This window comes from Pseudophryne corroboree, chromosome 3 (assembly GCF_028390025.1).
Source record: "Pseudophryne corroboree isolate aPseCor3 chromosome 3, aPseCor3.hap2, whole genome shotgun sequence".
In the NCBI taxonomy this organism is placed as follows: domain Eukaryota; kingdom Metazoa; phylum Chordata; class Amphibia; order Anura; family Myobatrachidae; genus Pseudophryne; species Pseudophryne corroboree.
The window spans coordinates 10708475-10729974 of record NC_086446.1 but is presented as its reverse complement, the minus strand read 5'-3'; the positions used below and the strand labels follow the sequence as shown (position 1 = coordinate 10729974).

Sequence of the window (21500 nt, the reverse complement as noted above, 5' to 3'; positions counted from 1 at the left end):
TGTCAGAATGGGCGGCTTTGTCATGTAAAAGCCTTATCTGATTTTCCATATGGATAGGGCAGAATTGAGGACTCGTCCCCAGTTTCTCCCTAAGATGGTATCAGCTTTTCACTTGAACCAAACTATTGTAGTGCCTGCGGCTACTAGGGACTTGGAGGATTCCAAGTTACTGGACGTAGTCAGGGCCTTGAAAATTTATGTTTCCAGGACGGCTGGAGTCAGGAAAACTGACTCGCTTTTTATCCTGTATGCACCCAACAAACTGGGTGCTCCTGCTTCTAAGCAGACTATTGCTCGCTGGATTTGTAGTACAATTCAGCTGGCGCATTCTGCGGCTGGACTGCCGCATCCTAAATCAGTAAAAGCCCATTCCACGAGGAAAGTGGGCTCATCTTGGGCGGCTGCCCGAGGGGTCTCGGCTTTACAACTTTGCCGAGCTGCTACTTGGTCAGGGGCAAACACGTTTGCTAAATTCTACAAATTTGATACCCTGACTGGGGAGGACCTTGAGTTCTCTGATTCGGTGCTGCAGAGTCATCCGCACTCTCCCGCCCGTTTGGGAGCTTTGGTATAATCCCCATGGTCCTTACGGAGTTCCCAGCATCCACTAGGACGTCAGAGAAAATAAGATTTTACTCACCGGTAAATCTATTTCTCGTAGTCCGTAGTGGATGCTGGGCGCCCATCCCAAGTGCGGATTGTCTGCAATACTTGTATATAGTTATTGCCTAACTAAAGGGTTATTGGTGTGAGCCATCTATTGAGAGGCTCAGGTTATAGTTCATACTGTTAACTGGGTATAGTATCACGAGTTATACGGTGTGATTGGTGTGGCTGGTATGAGTCTTACTCGGGATTTAAAATCCTTCCTTATTGTGTCAGCTCTTCCGGGCAGAGTATCCTAACTGAGGCTTGGAGGAGGGTCATAGTGGGAGGAGCCAGTGCACACCAGGTAGTCTAAAAGCTTTCTTTTAGTTGTGCCCAGTCTCCTGCGGAGCCGCTATTCCCCATGGTCCTTACGGAGTTCCCAGCATCCACTACGGACTACGAGAAATAGATTAACCGGTGAGTAAAATCTTATTATCCTTTATATGGCGCCACAAGGGTTATGCAGCGCCCAATTACAGAGTACATATGCACATAATCAAAACAGGAAAACAGTGAATTACAGTTGAAGACAAATTAGTAAAAGTACAGGATAACTAAGCATAACTACACCAGTAAACGACATAGAGATAAGTTTCAAGGTGACCAAAAAACTGCAGGATTTGGGCAGTTGAGGACTATTAAAGTAAGAAAAGGATAATCACATGAGGGAAGAGGGCCCTGCTCGTGAGAGCTTACATTCTAAAGGGGAGGGGCAGACAGGGGTGACACAGATGGGGTAGACTGAGCATGGAACAGAGGGTTAGGATGAGATTTGTCTGGGTTTGGTAAAGAAGTGGGTGTTAAGAGCCCGTTTGAAGTTCTGTAGAGAGGTGGAGAGTCTGAGGGGGAGAGGTAAAGAATTCCAGAGAAAGGGAGCAGCACGTGAAAAATCTTGGAGGCAGGAGTGGGAGGAAGTAATCAGAAGACAGGAGAGTCTGTGTGCATTAGCAGAGCGAAGAGGGAAGCCAGTGAAGGTCTTGTAGGAGAGGAGAGGAGGATGTAGTGTGTTTGGTGAGGAAGATGAGCCGGGCTACAGCATTGAGGATAGATTGGAGTGGAAAGAGGTAATTGTCAAGGAGCCAAGATAAGAGGAGATTACAGTAATCCAGTCTGGAAATAATCAGTGAGTGAATAATGGTCTTGGTGGCATCCTGGGTGAGAAAGAGCTGATCCTGGAAATGTTTTTGATATTATGTTATTTATTCTAGGTTATAGAGATTAGATATTATTCTTTTATTGACTTGTTAATTAGGGTGAAGATCTGACTATGATTAAGATGGAAGATATAGAGGGAGAAGAAGAGACGTATGTGACTGATATGAAGGCAGAAGATACAGAGGGAGAAGAAGAAGAGACGTATGTGACTGATATGAAGGCAGAAGATACAGAGGGAGAAGAAGAGACGTATGTGATTAATATGAAGACAGAAGATATAGAGGGAGAAGAAGATACGTATGTGACTGATATGAAGGCAGAAGATACAGAGGGAGAAGAAGAGACGTATGTGACTGATATGAAGGCAGAAGATATAGAGGGAGAAGAAGAGACGTATGTGACTGATATGAAGGCAGGAGAGACGTATGTGACTGATGTAAAGGAAGAAGATACAGAGGGAGAAGAAGAGACGTATGTGACTGATATGAAGGCAGAAGAGATGTATGTGACTGATATAAAGGCAGAAGATATAGAGGGAGAAGAAGAGACGTATGTGACTGATATGAAGGCAGAAGAGACGTATGTGACTGATATAAAGGCAGAAGATATAGAGGGAGAAGAGACGTATGTGAGGGGTGATCAGCAGTGTAAGGAGGAGGAAATCCGTTCAGATATCAGCATAGGTGAGTAATAAACACTTACAGTATTACAGTAAAGAGTCACATATTCTCCTTGCTCAGTCAATTCAATTCTACACACTCCTCTGTCAGTACAAACTAATGAGGGAAATGTTTTTGCCCAGTGGGGTAGTCAGGAGCCATCTGCCGCTATTATACTCCTGCTCTCCCCTCGCATCATGTCACTGTGTGTTACCAGCCCAGAGATCTGACCAGTCTCCTCCCCACACTCTCTGGTGTATCTCATACATCAGTAGCCATCAGCCCCTATTATACTCCTGCTCTCTCCCCACATCATGTCACTGTGTGTTACCAGCCCAGAGATCTGACCAGTCTCCTCCCCACACTCTCTGGTGTATCTCATACATCAGGAGCCATCAGCCTCTATTATACTCCTTCTCTACCCCTCACATCATGTCACTGTGTGTTACCAGCCCAGAGATCTGACCAGTCTCCTCCCCACACTCTCTGGTGTATCTCATACACCAGGAGCCATCAGCCCCTTTTATACTCCTGCTCTACCCCTCACATCATGTCACTGTGTGTTACTAGCCCAGAGATCTGACCAGTCTCCTAACCACAGACTTTGGTGCATTTCCTGTATTAGAACATGGGGTTATCACCATTCTATCAATGACAAATAGTACTGAGAACTATTTTTCGATGTTATCATCTTTCCTGTTTGCTAATAGCAATGATATTTTTATATATATATTACTCAGCAATTATTGCATTCTCTCCATTCTCTGAGGTAAGCTATATATTTACATACAGCTGCCTATGTTATTACATATGAATTTTTGTACAATCTGGTTGTATCATGTGACGCGAAGCTGTGAGATCACAGGCCATGTGACTTACTTCACTTGTCCTGTTATTAAGCACATTGCCCAAGTTTGGAAAGTTATTAAGTGAAATCCACATCTTACTGCCCAGATTAATGAGGATGTAGATAAATACTTTCAAAGACCACTGTAAGTATGCTCTACCTGGAATTGGAGACTACTCAACTTCAAATACCCCCTTATCAATGTTATTGTTATTCTATGATGACGGTTGTTACGCAAACCCAAAGGTAGACATTTAGGATCAGCATGAAGTTGTGGAACACGTTCTGTGCGGTTAACGGGACACATCGGATTTCTGTCACTGTTTTATCATATGTAATTATATAATTCAAGACTACTTGTCGCTAGTCTTGTCATTAAAAATGCTGCAAAGCCTAAAATATTGTGATAGTGTGAAAATGTGAATGAAATTAGAATACAGCAAAGAGTAGGAGAGGCTGTGACGGCGCAACTAACAACTTAGAATACAGCGTTGTTTTGTCCTTTTAATTGATTTTATATTGGTTTCATACTGTACGGTGAGGGAGAATTCCATTCAACACTATTTGCCATTCCTGAACGGGACATTTTGTACACAGTTTTATTCCTCACGCCCCATAGAGGTGTGACGGCAAACATGCCATGTTGGCGCTATATAGATATAGATTTTTATATAGATTTTTTTCAGTAAATTTATTTTATTTTTCACAGATGGATGCACAAGCAGGAAAGCTCCTGAGCGATATCTAATATTGCCAGCAGATTCTAAAATGCAAGAAAACATCACACAAGATCCTCCAGGAGAAAACCCCATTACCCTAAATATACAGTCAGATTTATTATCTGATCCCTCAGAGTATGAGGAATGTTCTCCTGATAGATCCGATATTGCTGCACATACTACAGCTCATAGAGGGGATATCATATTTTCTTGCTCTGAGTGTGGGAAATGTTTCCTAACAAACTCACATCTTGTTCTACATCAGAAAAGTCACACCGGTGAGAAGCCATTTTCATGCTCTGAGTGTGGGAAATGTTATACACATAAATCAGGTCTTGTTGCACATCAGAGAAGTCACACAGGTGAGAGGCCGTTTCCATGCTCTGAATGTGGGAAATGTTTTACAGTGAAAGCAACTCTTGTTAGACACCAAAGACAACACACAGGTGAGAGGCCATTTCCATGCCCTGAGTGTGGGAAATTTTTTACACACAAATCACATCTTGTTACACATAACAAAAGTCACACAGGCGAGAAGCCATTTCCATGCCCTGAGTGTGGAAAATGTTTTACACAGAAATCAGGTCTTGTTGCACATCAGAGAAGTCACACAGGTGAGAAGCCGTTTTCATGTTCTGAGTGTGGGAAAGGTTTTATATTTAAATCCGATCTTGTGAAACATCTGCGGACTCACACAGGTGAGAAGCCGTTTACCTGCTCTGAGTGTGGGAAATGTTTTTTACAGAAATCAGTTCTTGTTATACATCAGAGACGTCACACAGGTGAGAAGCCATTTCCATGCTCTGAGTGTGGGGAATGTTTTACACAGAATTCACATCTTGTTACACATCAGAGAAGTCACACAGGTGAGAAGCCGTTTCCATGCTCCGAGTGCGGGAAATGTTTTACAGTGAAATCAACTCTTGTTAGACATCAAAGACAACACACAGTTGAGAGGCCATTTACATGTTCTGAGTGTGGGAAATTGTTTACACACAAATCGCATCTTGATACACATAAGAGAAATCACACAGGCGAAAAACCATTTCCATGCTCTGAGTGTGGGAAATGTTTTATATTTAAATCAGATCTTGTGAAACATCAGAGAACTCACACAGGTGAGAAGCCATTTACCTGCTCTGAGTGTGGGAAATGTTTTAAGCAGAATTCAGATCTTGGTAGACACAAAAGACATCACACAGGTGAGAAGCTATTTACCTGCTCTGAGTGTGGGAAATGTTTTTTACAGAAATCAGTTCTTGTTATTCATCAGAGACGTCACACAGGTGAGAAGCCATTTCCATGCTCTGAGTGTGGGAAATGTTTTACACAGAAAGCACATCTTGTTACACATGAGAGATCTCACGCAGATCAGAAACCATTTCCATGCTCTGAGTGTGGGAAATGTTTTACGCAGAAATCAAACCTTGTTGCACATGAGAGAACTCACACAGTTGAGAAACCATTTACATGCACGGAGTGTGGGAAATGCTTTGCATATAAATCGGCTCTTGTTAGACATCACAGAAATCACATAGGTGAGAAGCCATTTCCATGCTCTGAGTGTGGGAAATGTTTTACACAGAATTCACATCTTGTTTCACATCAGAGAAGTCACACAGGTGAGAAGCCGTTTTCATGTTCTGAGTGTGGGAAATGTTTTACAGTGAAATCAACTCTTATTAGACATCAAAGACAACACACAGGTGAGAAGCCATTTCCATGTTCTGAGTGTGGGAAATGTTTTACACAGAAATCAGATCTTGTTAAACATCAGAAAATACATAGGAAATCCATGACCTAATGGATATGAATCAGGTTTGCAGCAATACTGTTATTTTCTGCAGCAGGGTACACTGGTATTCCACAGTGAATAACATCGGGGTGTAGAGTTGGATCTTGATCCAAGGCACCAACAGGCTAAAAGCTTTAACTATTCCCAGGATGCATAGCGCTGCCTCTGTATCCCCGCCTCCAGGCACTGTAGCTCAGTTTGTAAGTTGGTGCCTGCAGTGCGTGCAGCTAACGGAGAGCGGCGCTAGGTAGTCCTGAAAAGAGCTTTTTTTTTTTTAAGAAAGACTTCAAGAGCCACAGCATAAGCGCTTTAAAGTGCTATACTGTATGTCAGTCTGACATATCGTGCTGCGGCTCAATCACCTCCCCCAGCGGCGCTGTATACTCCCGCGCCCTGGTTGCTGGGTACTTAGAGCGGAGGTGCTCCGGTTCCATCAGACACACTCACCGCCGCTGCTCTCCTGGATCGCGTGGCCGCATCATAGGGAGGAGGTAAGAGGATCCCCCAGGTGAGACCCGCCGAAATCGCTATCCGGCGCGGTCTCCGGAGACAGACCGTGCCGCTGGCATGGACACTGTGGCAGTGCAGGGACCCCACTATATCCACCAGGGCAAGGGGCACAGGTCGGATTTACTAAAATCCATTTAGTATAGACCCCGTAGTACCTGGTGGTGAAGTCCAGCAGAGGAGATAAGGCGCTGACCTGTAGCCCCAGCCCCAGGCGCCATCGGCAGCAGGTGTTCCCGCCCTGGAGCTGCATCTCTCCCTCACTCCCTGTCAGTGTTTGGGCGCCATAACACAGAGCTGTGCTGATCCTGGGACTGCTGGGCAATATCTCCTCTGTAAAGCCACCTGTCTCATCAGCGCTGTGCATTTACAGGACACTTAAGTTTTCTACATGTCATTAAGACAGCGTTCATTAAGAACAAGTGCATAACTACAGGGATATTTAGTACAAGTATTCTGTGATATACATCCAGTGTTTACTGTGCATTGTTATATCTGTATACATACATAGCTTTATGTAGTATTGCTAGTCTAGTGCAGTTTTATTGTTCGTAATAACTTCTGCATTGTACATGTGACTGTGTGTGCCAATAGCTGCTGTGTGGTTCCTATTCCGTGTATCACAGATATTGCTGTCCCTATATTATGTACCCTGAAGGGTGTTAAGTGCATCAGGGTTATATATATATTTGGCTATATTGTACTGTTACGCCTTAAGGCTACGTTTCCCAATAATGTCTGCTACACAGTGCAGGAGGTCTGTGGCCAATCCTCTGTTATGCAGTGCGGACGCCACGGATTTATCTGAGGAAAATATTCCAGCTGAGGGTCCAGGTACCGGGGGTTCTATACCCCACAGTCAGTCTGCAGCACAGGTGGCACACCAAGACCCACCTTGGCCTGCTTTTTCTTATCTACTGACTATGCTAGTGACGAGACTTGAGCCGCCTGTGGGACCTCCTGTGTCATTACAGCCACATATTGTCCCTGCAGTTAATCCGCCATGGGCAGATACTCTGTTAACTCAGTTGCAGCAATTAAATCTGTCTTTGGTTAAACAAAAACCTAAACTTCGCCCCTCCTAGGACCAAGGGGTCATCTAAGCGGGCCATTACTTCCTCACAATCCACGCATGTATCGGATGCTTCATCCGATGAAGATGGCGTATACACTGACCCCTCAGACACTGATGCAGATGTTTCTGATGGGGAATCTATTACACAGGTGGATGTTCCTGACCTCTTGGAGGCTATCAAACTAATTCTTCAGATTGATGATGATTCTGAACCTCCAGATACATCTAAGAAACCCGATAAGTTCAAGCGTCAGAAGGTTACTAAATTAGTTTTTCCATATTCTGACCATTTAGATGACATACATCAGGAATCCTGGGAGTCTCCAGGAAAGAAATTCTCCCTGTCTAAAAAGATGCTAGCTCGTTATCCCCTCGCTGCAGAGTTAAGTAAAAATTGGTTAGCGCCGCCGCCGGTGGACTCACATGTCGCACATCTGGTGGGGTCATCTACTCTGCCTGTCACTACCATCACCTCTCGGAAGGAACCGACGGATAAGCGTGTGGAGCATTGCTTGAAGTCTATTTATACTCTTGCGGGTGCTTTGCATAGACCTACTATAGCAGCTTCTTGGGCTGCTAAAGGTATTGAAGCATGGGTTCAAGAAGTTGAAGCAGAGCTACCTTCTAATTTTTCCTATAATGTCAGACAGTGTCTTTCATATATTATCACAGCCTCTAATTACATTAAGGAGGTGGCCTCTGATGCCAGTGTCCTGGCAGTCAAAGCGTCTACTACGTCCATTCTGGCTCGCCGGATTCTGTGGTTGCGGCACTGGTCTGTGGATCTGGACTCAAAAAGGACTTTGGAGGTGATCCCCTTAAGGGAGACATAATTTTTGGGGAAGAGCTGAACAAGATTGTTGCTGACTTAGCATCTGTTAAACTGCATGTCTGCCGAGTACTAATCCTTCGGCTCTGAAGGCTAAAAGTACCACCTTTCTTTCCTTTTCGACCTCCAAGTATAGCAAAAGGTCAGGCGTATCTAAAACAGGCTTATACTTCCAAAACCTCTAAGCCCAAACCTAAACGTTCCTGGTTGGGAGGCCAACTTCTACGGTTTGCCCAGATATGGTTATAGACCACTTCAGACGCCTGGGTAAGGGAAGCCGTCACTCATGGATATGCCATCTCTTTCAAGAAACGTCCCCCTCGTCAGTTTTGCTCAACAAACACCCCTACGGATCCGGTAAAAACAAAAACTCCATTTGGTGGTGCAATCCCTCCTGGACACAGGAGTGATAGTGCCGGTGCCTCTGGCTCAGAGAGGTAGGGGTTACTATTCAACGCTGTTCCTAGTTCCGAAACTGAATGGTTCCTCCCGACCCATTCTCAACCTCAAGTCTTTAAACAAATTTGTGAAGGTATCTAAATTCCGTATGGAAACTCTTCGCTCTATTGTTGGCCTTGGAGCCCATGAACTATATGGTATCCCTGGACATACAGAATGCTTACCTACATATACCTATTGCCATGTCGCATCAGCAATACCTGCTGTTTGCTATTGGAAACCTACATTTTCAATTCCAGGCCTTACCTTTTGGTCTGACCACGACTCCGAGAATCTTCACCAAGGTCATGATTGCTCTGCTCCACCGTCAGGGTATCAGGATCCTGCCGTATCTGGATGACTTGTTGATCCTGGTGAACTCCCCAGAGGTTCTCCTCTGTCATCTGGAACTGACGGTCCAATTCCTGCAGGCCCACGGGTGGCTCATCAACTTAAAGAAATCCTCACTGGTCCCTGCTCAGAGCATGGTGCACCTGGGGGCATTATTGGACACACACAACTAACGGTTGCTCTTGTCTCCTGAGAATGTCCTGAAACTTCAGGACAAGATAAGATGCTTCCGATCTCGCCCACGTGTGTCGATACACAAGGCGATGCACGTACTAGAACTCATGGTTTTGGCTTTCGACATGATAAAGTACGCTCAATTTCATTCTCGCCCTCTGCAGAGGTTAATCCTTTCCAAATGGGACGGCCTGCCTTACCGGATCAGGACTCGTATTATCTCCTTGACTCCAGAGGTTCGCCTGTCGCTGGGCTGGTGGCTACAGGATCAACGATTGAGCAGGGGTCGTCCCTTCTGGATCTCTAACTGGGTCCTCTTAACGATGGATGCCAGTCTGTGGTGTTGGAGCAACACTCTCTCTTCAGGGTCTGTGGACCAGGGAGGAATCTCACCTTCCAATAAACATTCTGGAGTTGAGAGCAGTGTTCAGTGCACCTCTAGTACAGAACAGGCCTGTTCAAGTACAGTCAGACAACGCCACCACGGTGGCGTACATAAATCATCAAGGTGGCACTCGAAGCCGCATGGCAATGATGGAAGTGTCAAAGATTCTTCTATGGGTGGAATGCCATCTGCCAGTCATATCGGCAGTGTTCATTCCTGGCGTCCTCAACTGGGAAGCGGACTTCCTCAGTTGTCAGGACGTACATGCTGGAGAGTGGAGCCTTCATCTAGAAGTCTTTCAACTTCTAGTGGACAAGTGGAGCCTACCAGATGTGGACCTGATAGCGTCTCAACACAATCATGAGGTTCCAGTCTTCAGAGCAAGGACAAGGGATCCTCAAGTGGCGTTCGTCGATGCGCTGGCAATTACATTGAACTTTCAGCTGCCGTATGTGTTCCCTCCAGTGTCACCCCTCCCCACGGTAATAAGGAAATTCAAGAAAGAAGGAGGAATGCTACTTTTAATCGCTCCGGCGTGGCCCAGACGGCATTGGTTCTCAGACCTGCAGGGTCTCTCGATAGCGCATCCTCTTCTACTTCCACAATGCCCAGACCTCGTTCAGAGCCCTTGTGTCTACCAGGATCTGGCCCGACTGACTTTGACGGCGTGGCTCTTGAAGCTTCAGTTCTGAGGGCCAAAGGATTTTCTGAAGTGGTTATTCAAACAATGTTGAAAGCCGTAAACCGGCTTCGGCTCGGATTTATTATAGGGTCTGGAATTCCTACTTCACCTGGTATGCGGCTAAGAATTACGATGCATACAAGTTCAGTGCTGCCAAACTTTTGGCTTTTCTGCAACAGGGCCTGGGCTTAGGCCTCCGTCTGGCCTCCCTCAAGGTTCATATTTCAGCCTTGTCGGTATGGTTTCAGAGAAAAAATGCGACTCTGCCTTTATGGATTCAACCTCCCTATGTTCCTCCTGTGGCTCTTTGGGATTTGTCGGTTGTTCTGGATGCCCTACAAGAGTCTCCGTTTGAACCTCTTGAGTCTGTGGACTTTAAATGACTTACACTTAAGGTCTTATTTTAACTGGCTATTGCCTCTGCTAGAAGGGTTTCCGATTTGGGTGCCACCCTTGGGTGTCTGTCGCCCTTTCTGATTTTTCACTGTGACAGTGCAGTTCTTAGAACTCGCCCTGGTTATCTGCCTAAGGTGGTATCGTCTTTCCACCTTAACCAAGAGATTGTGGTTCCGGCCTTTACCTCTCCTGGTTTGTCCTCCTAGGAACGGTCTTTGGATGTGGTATAGGCTCTCCGTATTTATGTGAAAAGAACCGTCTCTCCTAGGAGATCTGATTCTCTCTTTTTTCTTTTTGGTTTTCACAAACGTGACTGGCCTGGTAATAAGCAGACCTTGGCTAGATGGATTAGAATAGTGATTGCACAAGCTTATGTGCAGGCGGGCCTTCCAGCTCCTGATATTATCAAGGCCCATTCTACTCTGTCTGTTGGACCTTCTCAGGCAGACCACCGTGGCGCATCTCTAGAACAATTGTGCAAGGCAGCTACATGGTCCTCGATTAACACGTTCATAAGGTTCTATGCCTTCGATACTTCCGCCACCCAGGATGCTTCCTTTGGACGCCGGGTTCTTGTGCCCGCTACAGTGCGTCCCCTCCCATGAGGAACTGCTTTAGGACATCCCCGATGTTATTCCCTGTGGAATCCAGTGTACCTCGCAGAAAGAGATTTAACAATGGTAAGTTCTTACCATAAATCTCCTTATTACACACATTTTATAAATATACATCATTACATGTAATAAGTGTGTACTTCTTAAAGGTATATTAAAAACGCCAAGTGATGGAGAGTGGAAGCTTCAGACATCCAGTATATTAACATGTAATTAAATAATTTATTGACATGGTTGGAAGGTGTGATCAACCTAAGCCTGGTGACTTGTGATTTCCTAATTCTGATAGAGATTGGTGACACTCTCCACACTAATAATGTATTCACTTTGTTATGCAGGGTCTTATTTAATACATAGTCCCGTCAATGTGTTATAATTATAATTTGGGGTCCTGGACACCCTTAAATTCTCTTTGCAGCAATGTGAGTCTATCGTGCGAATGCAGTTTGTCCCCCTTATGGAACATTGAGGAATAGAACCTCCATTGGAATCCCTATAGCATATCCGCTTGCGAGCAGGGCCCTCCGACCTCTGTGTTTGTTCTTACTCAATCTTGTTTTATTACTGTTTTGTTTCCATCTGTAAAGAGTGATGGAATTAGGAATTTGTAGATGCTATGTAAATAAATGGTAATAATGAAATGTGGGCACTTTAAATTCTGTATTAAACACCTAACTCACAATTTCTAAGGTTATTCAGTTGTTGTTTTTTTGTGCCAGTCTGAGTTGGTCTTTCTGTGCTAGACTGCCTTTGGCACCTGTATTTCTTCTTCAGGGTCCGTAGGTATCCACAGGGATAACCTTGGGGTATGCTGGTGGAGACCAGGCTAGGCACCGAACAGTTAAGCGTTTTGAAGCTCCCAAGGTACACTGGAGTCTCTCCCCTCACACCCCGCCCACAGCTCAGGCTCTTCAGTTTTTTGTTTGGTGCCAGCAGGAGCTGGTCTCCGGTTTATAGTGGTGCTGCATTCTGGAACTTTTATTTTATTTTTTTTTGTATTTTTACACTTTTTCCTTTTTGAGCAAGCGGCGCTAGGCAGTCCTTGGGACGCCAACGCTGCTGCGCCATCATCCCTGCACACGATTTGCTAGCAGGGCACACGGGAGACCCCGGAACTGCCACTGGAGCATGGGGAACAGGCAAGGCGGGGTCCCAGGAGACGGACTAGAGCAGGCGTGTCAAACTCATAGTCTTTCAGATGTTGTGAAACTACAAGTCCCAGCATGCTTTACCAGCTGATCAGTGGAAGGTATGCTGGCAAAGCATACTGGGACTTGTAGTTTCACAACAGTTGGAGGGCCACGAGTTTGACATACCTGGAGTAGAGGTTTACTGATGTGTACCCAAACCACGGCCTTGGACTACACTAGACCACCAGGACTAATTAAACTGGTGCTGGGGATATTTATACAGGCCAGGGAACCTGGTGGTTTACGTCAGCAAGGGTAGGTCAGCGCTTCCCCATCGGCCCCTCCCCTAGTCCTGTGTGCTATTCTGCTGAGGTCTTCCCGCACTGGCCTGCTTCTTCTCCACCTGACTCCCTCACATATGCTGGGCAGCCATTTTCAGCTCTGCAGGTCTCCAGGAACACTGGGCCCAGTCTCCCTGTATACCTCTCCCTGGAGTCAGGTTATACCCAGTGCTGTTTCCGACCAGCTGTGTAGTTGAGTTTAGTGCCCCTTGCAGTTTAATTGTGAATTCTGCATTGTATGTGACTTTATGCTAGGTCTCCTGTCGGTCTTTTCTTGCTATACTCTTATATAGCTATCCCTTTTTTCTTCCAGTAACCCTCAGATACTTGGTGTGTACAGGGTTTTCTGTAATCCACATTACAAGATACTGTACTTGTGGACACATTTTGTCACATACTATGTTACACACTGCACATTGCCATATTGTGTGCACCTCTCCTTGCAGTTATGTCTAACAAAGGCAAAGGACCTAAACAGGCTCTGGCTCCTACACTGGTGTCCTGTAAAAGCTGTTCAGCAGGTTTATCACCTCAGGATGTGTTAACAAGATAGTCAGTGTGCCTCTTGTTATGCTCCACCGGGCCAATCTGCCCCCCAGTTCTAGCACAAGAGCCTCCGTGGGCTTCTTTTACACAGATGCTTGCCAAAATTGTTGACCATATTGCAGCTCCGGACATAGCTGCCCCTATGGGCCGGCCGCTACAAATGTATCAACCTATACCGGCCCCACCTGGATGGATGTTTCCTGCCTCTGCAGAGCCTCGCAGCCTCATCTGCGGCCTTTCACCATATGTTACAGGGCCTGGTATCCTCGCCTACTGCTATTGCCACTAAGCGTACTGTGCCATCATCACAATCTGGGTGTGGTATGGAGGGTCGGCCACACTTAGGTTGACAGTGTCTAGGTCAGCCACTATTGGTCGACAGGGTTTCTAGGTCGACATGTTCTAGGTCAAAAGGTTGACATGAGGTTTTTTATTTTGTGTGTGTAGTTTTCTCCGTACAGTGGCCGGGAACCCCAATTAGTGCACAGTGTTCGCTCGCCATGCTTTTGGGCAAGGTGCCTCGCTCCGCTACTGCTGCGCTTGGCACAGATTACTATTCCCAATCATAGTTCACGTGGATCATTAAGTATGAAAGAGTTCAAAAAAAGAAAAAAATTGTGAAAAACTCATGTCGACCTAGTGACCGGATATCCACAATCTACGCCACTCTCAGATTCTGAGGAATTATCTATTGACGTGGATAATGCAGGCCTCTCAGACGCTGATTCCCCCTCTGAGGGTCAGTCAAAATTTAACGTGGCTGCTTTCAATTAGAAAATGAACCAGCACCTAAGGCAGAAAAACGCCAGAAAGTAGTGGTGGCAGAATTCCTACGCTCAGACCACTTCGATAAAGGTATGGGCTAAGCGTGGAAAACTCCTAGCAAGAAATTCCATGTACCCAAAAGGCAAAGTTCTTTTTATCCACTTCCAGCTACTGATTGTACTAAGTGGCAAAATCCCCCTATTGTGGGTCCTCATGTGGCAACTTTACCTCTCCCTACCGTGTCTTCCCTGTAGGATGTACCAGATAGACAACTCGATGTGTGTCTTACATCTTTATACACCCTTACAGAAGCCACTTCAAGGCCGGCCACAGCTATGGCCTGGGTGGCTAAGGCTATTGAAAATTGGGCTGATGCCCTAGAAAAGTTTCCCCTCTGAGGCTACCCAGGAACAACTGTCAAACATTGCTAACATCAGGGATGCGGCCTTTAACATTGGAGAAAGCGCCCTTAGATAAGAACATCCTGTCCTTCATGGCTTTGACTACCTCTGTAGCGGCCCGCCGTATTGTTTAGCTTCACTGCTGGAAGACTGACTTAGACCCTAAGATGGCCCTGGAAGCACTACCCTTATGCAGGTGAATTTCTTTTTAGACCGGAACTTGACAAAATTGTCACTAACCTCGCAGCCTCTAAAACGGATTGCCTTCACTCTGCCTCTTCAACATGGCCTCAGATTTCTTCCTTTTGGTCCTTTCGTCCTCAGGGCAATGCCAGAGGTTAAGCCTTCCCTAGATTGTCACATTCCACAAAGGCCTCTAAACCCAAAACCAAATAGGCATGGGCTGCTCAGCGTCCAGCCACCAAACCAGAGGATGAACCCTCAGCCTGATGGGGCGGGCCTCCTGGGGGATACCAGGGCAGGAAGCAGACGACTTCAGTTCACCTGTTCTTGGCGTCAGATCACCATGGATGCCTGCGTACAGGAAGTGCAACTCCTTACTACATTCAGGCGTGATAATTCCTGTCCCCACGTCTCAATGGACAAGGGCTTTTATTCAACGCTCTTTTTGTTCCAGAAACCCTATTGGTCTCATCGGCCCATACTCAATCTCAAGTTACTGAACAGATATCTCAAAGCACCCTGGTTTCTTATGGAAACCCTCCACTCCATTGTCTTGGCTATGCGACTGGGGGACTTTATGGTCTCACTGGACATACAGGACGCTTACCTTCATATACCTATAGCGCCCTCTCACCAGCAGTACCTACAGTTTGCTGTTCTCCATCAACATTTCCAGATTCAAGCTCTGCCCTTTGACCTTTCCACAGTCCTGCGGGTATTTACCAAACTCACGGCAGTTATGGCTGCTCCCTTACCTGGACAACCTTCTTGTTGTGGCACAATCTCCATAGATTCTTAGCCATCATCTCCAGGTAACCATAACATTCCTTCAGAGTCATGGTTGTCTGATCAACTGGGCCAAGTCCTCCCTCATACTGTCCCAGACGATGTTACATCTCAAGCCCTGCTAGATGCTCAAATACAAAGTATCTTCCTTCCTCCACACACCAGCAGTCACTCCTTTCAGGGCCGTTGGACCCCAGCAGAAAGGCATCTCCCAATCAACATCCTGGAACAACTTCTTCATGATTCTCCTGTCTAGATCCAGTCAGACAACGCCACGGCAGTGGCTTACCTCAATCTTTCATGGCGGCACTTGCAGTGCCTCCACAATGGCAGAAGTGGCACAAATTCTTGCCTGGGTGGAACTCCATCTGCCAGCCATCTCAGCGGTGTTCACACCAGGAGTTCTTAACTGGGAAGCAGACTTTCTCAGTTTCCAGGATGTGTATGCCAGAGAGTGGTCTCTACATCCAGAAGTCTTTCAGCTTATGGTGGACAGGGTCTTCTGGAGTTGGCCTCATAGCCTCCAGACACAACTTAAAAGTATGGGTCCAAGACAAGGGACCCAGGCGCAGCCGTCTTTACAATCAGATTGCCCTTCTGTCTGTCATATCTCTTCCTTTCGGTGTCTCTCCTTCCCAGGGTGCTACGCAAATTCAAGGAAGAGGGCGGCACGGTGATCTTCATTGCTCTAGCATGGTTCACAGATCTTCAAAGTCTTTCCATAGATGTGCCATTCCCATCTTCCTCTACAACCGGACCTCTTGTCACAAGGTCCCTGCCTCCACCCGGACTTAGCTTGCCTGTCTTTGACGGCTTTGTTCTTGAGTCATGCCTCTTAAGGGATAAAGGATTCCGCAGCTCTGTGATTCATATTATGCTCTGAGCATGGAAGCCAGCAAGAGCTCATTTCTGTTACCGCGTCTGGCACTCTTACTTCCATTGGTGCGCTCCATGACACTATGATCCTCTATTGTTTCAGGTTTCTAGACTCCTTGGCCTTTCTGCAGGCAGGTCTTGACTTGGGCCTCCACCGTGCTTCTCTTAAGGCTCAAGTCTCTGCTCTGTCAGTATGGTTTTAGAGACGGATTGCTTAATTGCCAGATGTGTGTACCTTCCATCAGGGAGTACTCTGAATTTAGCCTCCCTTTGTCCCTCCGGTGGCTCCCTGGGATTTGTCGCTAATTCTCCATTCTCTTCAACAGTCTACTTTTGAACAATTGGAATCTGTTGACCTCAAATGGATGACCGCTAAGACCCTTTTTCTTCTTGCTATCGTCTCAGCACATAGAGTCTCAGACTTGGGAGCACTTTCCTACCGCTCCCCATTTTTTATTTCTCACCATGACAGGGCAGTTCTACGGTCCAAACAGGGATACCTCCCCAATGTGGTATCCAGATTTCATCTCAACGTGGAAATTGTTGTTCCAGCCATCCATACACATGGCTTCTCCATGGGGGAAGCCTCCTAGGATTTGGTCCATGCTCTGCAAATCTACGTGGATTGTACTAGTTCCATTAGGAAAACGGATTCACTATTTGTCCTCTATGGATTCCACAAGCATGGCTGGCCAGCCAACAAACAAACTGTGGCTCAGCTCCACATGACCATCTCACAGGCTTACACGCAAGCTGATCTTCCAGTAACAAGTACAGTCTCTGCTAACTCTGTGGGACCTTCGTGGGCAGCCCATCATGGCACATCTGCTGAACAACCATGCAAGGCAGCTACGTGGTCTTCTGCCCAAACATTGCTTAGGTTCTATGCCTTTTGATAAGTTTGCCTCTCAGGATGCATCATTTGGCCACAACGTACTCCTTCCACCATATAAGCGTTCCCTCCCTATTTCAACTACTTTGGGATATTCCCGAGGTTATCCCTGTGGATTCCTATGGAACCTAAAGAAGAAAATAAGAGTTATGGTAAAACTTACCTTTGTTAACTTTTTCTTCAAGGTTCATAGGATCCACAGGGCGCCCACCCTGTGGCATCTGGCTTCAATAGGTTACTCATCTCGGTCACCAGTACCCTTCTCCTGGTTGTGAGAGTGTGTTTTTTGTGTGAACCATCTTTCTTTCTCTCCTCTCCAGCTCCTGCTTTGGGCTTGATAACTAAAACTGAAGAGCCTGAGCTGTGGCTTGGGTATGAGGAGAGAGGGTCCAATGCTTCCTGGGAGCTTCAAAAAGCTTAACCGTTTGGTCCCTGGCCTGGTCTTCTCCAGCATACCCCAAGGTTCTCCCTGTGGATCCTATGAACTTCGAAGAAAAAGAGTTAACAAAAGTAAATTAAACCATAACTCAGATGACAGAACCTGGACTTTTTCATTCTTTAGTATTCCCAGTAATTCCACGCTGGAGACACAAAGCCTTCTGAGATACCACTGGTGTTTTTTTCACCATAAAATGTCTTCTGGGGATAGCCCGTTCACTGACTCCATCGTGAATCGGGATATCTCTACCATCAGCATCATCAGGCAGCAGAGGCCAGCACCAGTCACCCATTGCTATCCTTATCCAGTGTCTCCTCCTCGGTGAACTTCTCACTATGAGTTAAGCCGATCAGAGATAAATAGACCTAAAGCTGGACAACCGTTTTGCTTGTATTTATAGACAGCATTCTATAGAGTGACGTGAGGGTGCTTGGTGACTACACCTGCTTTTGTCCCTCTACCTCGGGCAACACTGCCACCATGGGGTTGAGTTCATCAGCAGTTAGGGTTTTCCTTCTGGGACTATATGTTTTTCCACAATCCCACATAGGGTACTTGCTGCAAGAAGAGCTCCATAGTAGATGCTAGTAAAGGTTAACAGTTGTCTTTTCCTTTTTTCAAATTAAATATGCTACAAAAAAGGTGTGGTATGTAAGGTCGATGGTAAGTAGGTCGAAAATGTTTAGGTTGATCACTATTGGTTGACAGTATGTCGGCGGATGCTAGGTCAACAGGGTCTTTAGGTCGACCTGGTCTAGGTCGACAGGTCAAAAGGTCAACATGAGTTTTTTATGGGGGGGTTTGTGTCGTTTTCTCCGTACAGTGACCGGGAACCCCAATCAGTTCACTGTGTCCCCTGGCATGCCTTCGGGCAAGGTGCCTCGTTCCGCTGCGCTTGGCACAGGTTACTATTCCCAATCGTAGTCCGCGTGGATCGGAACGTTTGAAAAAGTTTGAAAAACTCATGTCGACCTGTTGACCTAGTTACTGTCGACCAAAACATTGTCGACCTACTTACTGTTGACCTAGAGACCGGATCCCACAAAAAAGACCAGCATTGAATATATTAGTCACAGTAACAGGGCTGACTATAACCAGGAATCGGCTAATAAATTCACGTATAATTTAATAAAAATTATTTATATTAAAATAATAATATATACAGAGGGGCAAAAAAGTATTTGGACAGCCACCGATTGTGCAAGTTGACCCACTTAAAAAGATGAGAGGTCTGTAATTTCCATCATTGGTACACTTCAACTATGAGAGACAGAATCTGGAAATCACATTGTATGATTGTTAAACAATGTATTTGTATATTCTTGCGGAAAATAAATATTTGAACAATCAAAAAGTTTAACTCAATACTTTGTAATATAACCTCGGTTGGCAATTACAGAGGTCAAACGTTTCCTGTAGTTCTTGACCAGGTTTGCACACACTGTAGCAGGTATTTTGTCCCACTCTTCCATGCAGATCTTCTCTAGATCGGTCATGTTTTGGGGCTGTTGCCGGGCAACACGGACTTTCAATTCCGCCCAACTTTCTATTGGGTTGAGATCTGGAGACTGGCTAGGCCACTCCAGGACCTTGAAATGCTTCTTACGGAGCCACTCCTTAGTTGCCCGGGCGGTGTGTTTGGGGTCATTGTCATGCTGGAAGGCCCAGCCACGTTCCATCTTCAATGCTCTTACTGAGGGATGGAGGTTTTTGCCCAAAATCTCATGATACATGGCCCCATTCATCCTATCCTTAATATGGATCAGTCATCCTGTCCCCTTTGCAGAAAAGCAGCCCCAAAGCATGATGTTTCCACCCGCATGCTTCACAGTGGGTATGGTGTTCTTGGGATGCCATTCATCATTCTTCTCCCTCCAAACACGGCAAGTGGAGTTTATACCAAAAAGTTTGATTTTGCTCTCATCTGACCACATTACATTCTCCCAATCCTCCTCTGGATCATACAGATGGTCACTGGCAAACTTTAGATGGGCCTGGACATGTGCTGGCTTAAGCAGGGGGATCTTTCAGGTGCTGCAGGATTTCAATCCATGACGACGTAGTGTTACTAATGGTAACCTTTGCGACTGTGGTCCCAGCCTTCTTGAGGTCATTGACCAGGTCCCCCCGTGTAGTTCTGGGCTGATTTCTCACCGTTCTCAAGATCATTGATACCCCACAAGGTGAGATTTTGCATGGAGCCCCAGGTCGAGGGAGATTGTCAGTGATCTTGTATTTCTTCCATTTTTGTATAAATTGCGCCATCAGTTGATCTCTTCTCACCAAGCTGCTTGCCTATTGTCGAGTAGCTCATCCCAGCCTTGTGCAGCTCTCTAATTTTGTCCCTGGTGTCCTTAGACAGCTCTCTGGTCTTGGCCATGGTGGAAAGGTAGCAGTCTTGACTGTTTGAGGGTGTGGACAGGTGTCTTTTCTACAGAATCCTGTATTAATGGCACCTGTTTGAACTGGTTAACGAGTGGAGGATAGAAGAGCTTCTTAAAGAAGAAGTAACAGGTCTGTGAGAGTCCGAAATCTTTCTGCTTGGTAGGTGTCCAAATATTTATTTTCCACAAGAATATATAAGTAAATTGTTTAAAAATCATACAATGTGGCGTAAGATGACTGGAAAGGTGTAGCCTGGTAAGACGAGTCAAGATTCCAGCGGCTTCAGACAGATGGCAGAGTACATGTATGGAGAGAACCCACAGTGCATTGGACACAACATGCCAATAAGGGACCGCTCATGGTGGTGGTGTTCTCAGCTGGCACACATTATGACCCCTGATACTTCTGTTGACATTACTGACTAGTGGACATCACATAACCATCCTGGAGCTTATGGAGTCCATGCCCCCAATGTGCTGCTGCTGCTGCTGTAATGTACTCAAGAGGAGGTCCAACATGTTGCTAGACAGGTGTCTCGGTTTTTCTGGCAAATGGGTTTATAAAGGGAAGTTCTTCTGTAGAAAGGTGTTTGCACATTACCACGAAGGAGATATGAGCTATTGATCAATGCCTGCATAGAATCCTGCAGATATTATTATATGTTCATAGGTGGTAAAACTTTTTGCGCCTTCAGTGATTTTTACAGCTATATAGATTCTTATATGCGTACCAGATTTCCAAGGAATATTTGCCTGTAGGAAGGTCTTTCTTGGATATTCTTCCGCTTTCCTTCTTTTCTTGTACATAGGGGGGAAGGGGGGGTTTAGAGGCTCAGCTATCCACCATATTTTCCACAGCCTCTAAACCCCCCCTTCCCCCATCCTCCTATGTACAAGAAAGAAAGGACAGAGGAAGAATATCCAAGAAAGACCTTACTACAGGCAAATATTCCTCGGAAATCTGGTAAGCATAAAGAGTCTATATAGCTGTAAAAGGCCCTGAAGGCGCAAAAAGTTTTACCACCTATGAACATTAATTATTTGCACTTTCAAAAATATAAGTCACCTGAAAACATATTTGCTGCCACTTTATTTGGGGTTTTTGTTTTGGAAAATTGGTGTTTAACATTATATATTGAATGTTATTGGTAGTAGCGCTTCTTTCACCCTTCTCATACAGATATTATATTATTTTCATGCTGAAGAAACTTCAATTGTCATCAAAGAACCAAAGATCAGTCCACTTTGACTATAATCCTGCTGATTTACAGAGTATATTAAAGGTTCTAAATAGCGCACTGTCAAGTACACAATACCTAATAAGAAGATGGACAAATATACAGAATGTTTCCTAGAAAAGGTGCAGATTGTATTTTCTCAGCAGCATAGAGGATGGATATGAGTAATTATATACCCATAAGTCATAACATTTGAGCCACCAGGCTAAAAGTGCCCCCCCCCCCCCCCCCTCCCCTTCCTCATG

General features: G+C 45.6%; 2 protein-coding genes across 2 annotated transcripts in view; one reads left to right on the top strand and one right to left on the bottom strand.

Annotated features, from left to right (window-relative positions):
- Nucleotides 1-11945, top strand: part of LOC135056961 (oocyte zinc finger protein XlCOF6-like) — a 64078-nt gene extending 52133 nt beyond the window's left edge. The window contains exons 5-6 of the mRNA XM_063962758.1: nt 1901-2486; nt 4019-11945. Of these exons, the coding sequence (XP_063818828.1) occupies nt 1901-2486; nt 4019-5832 (2400 nt within the window). The 3' untranslated portion in view covers nt 5833-11945. The remainder of the gene's footprint in view (nt 1-1900; nt 2487-4018) is intronic.
- Nucleotides 1-21500, bottom strand: part of LOC135056941 (uncharacterized) — a 205817-nt gene that overhangs the window by 90346 nt on the left and 93971 nt on the right. The window contains 2 exon segments of the mRNA XM_063962723.1: nt 4277-4411; nt 15396-15515. Of these exon segments, the coding sequence (XP_063818793.1) occupies nt 4277-4411; nt 15396-15515 (255 nt within the window).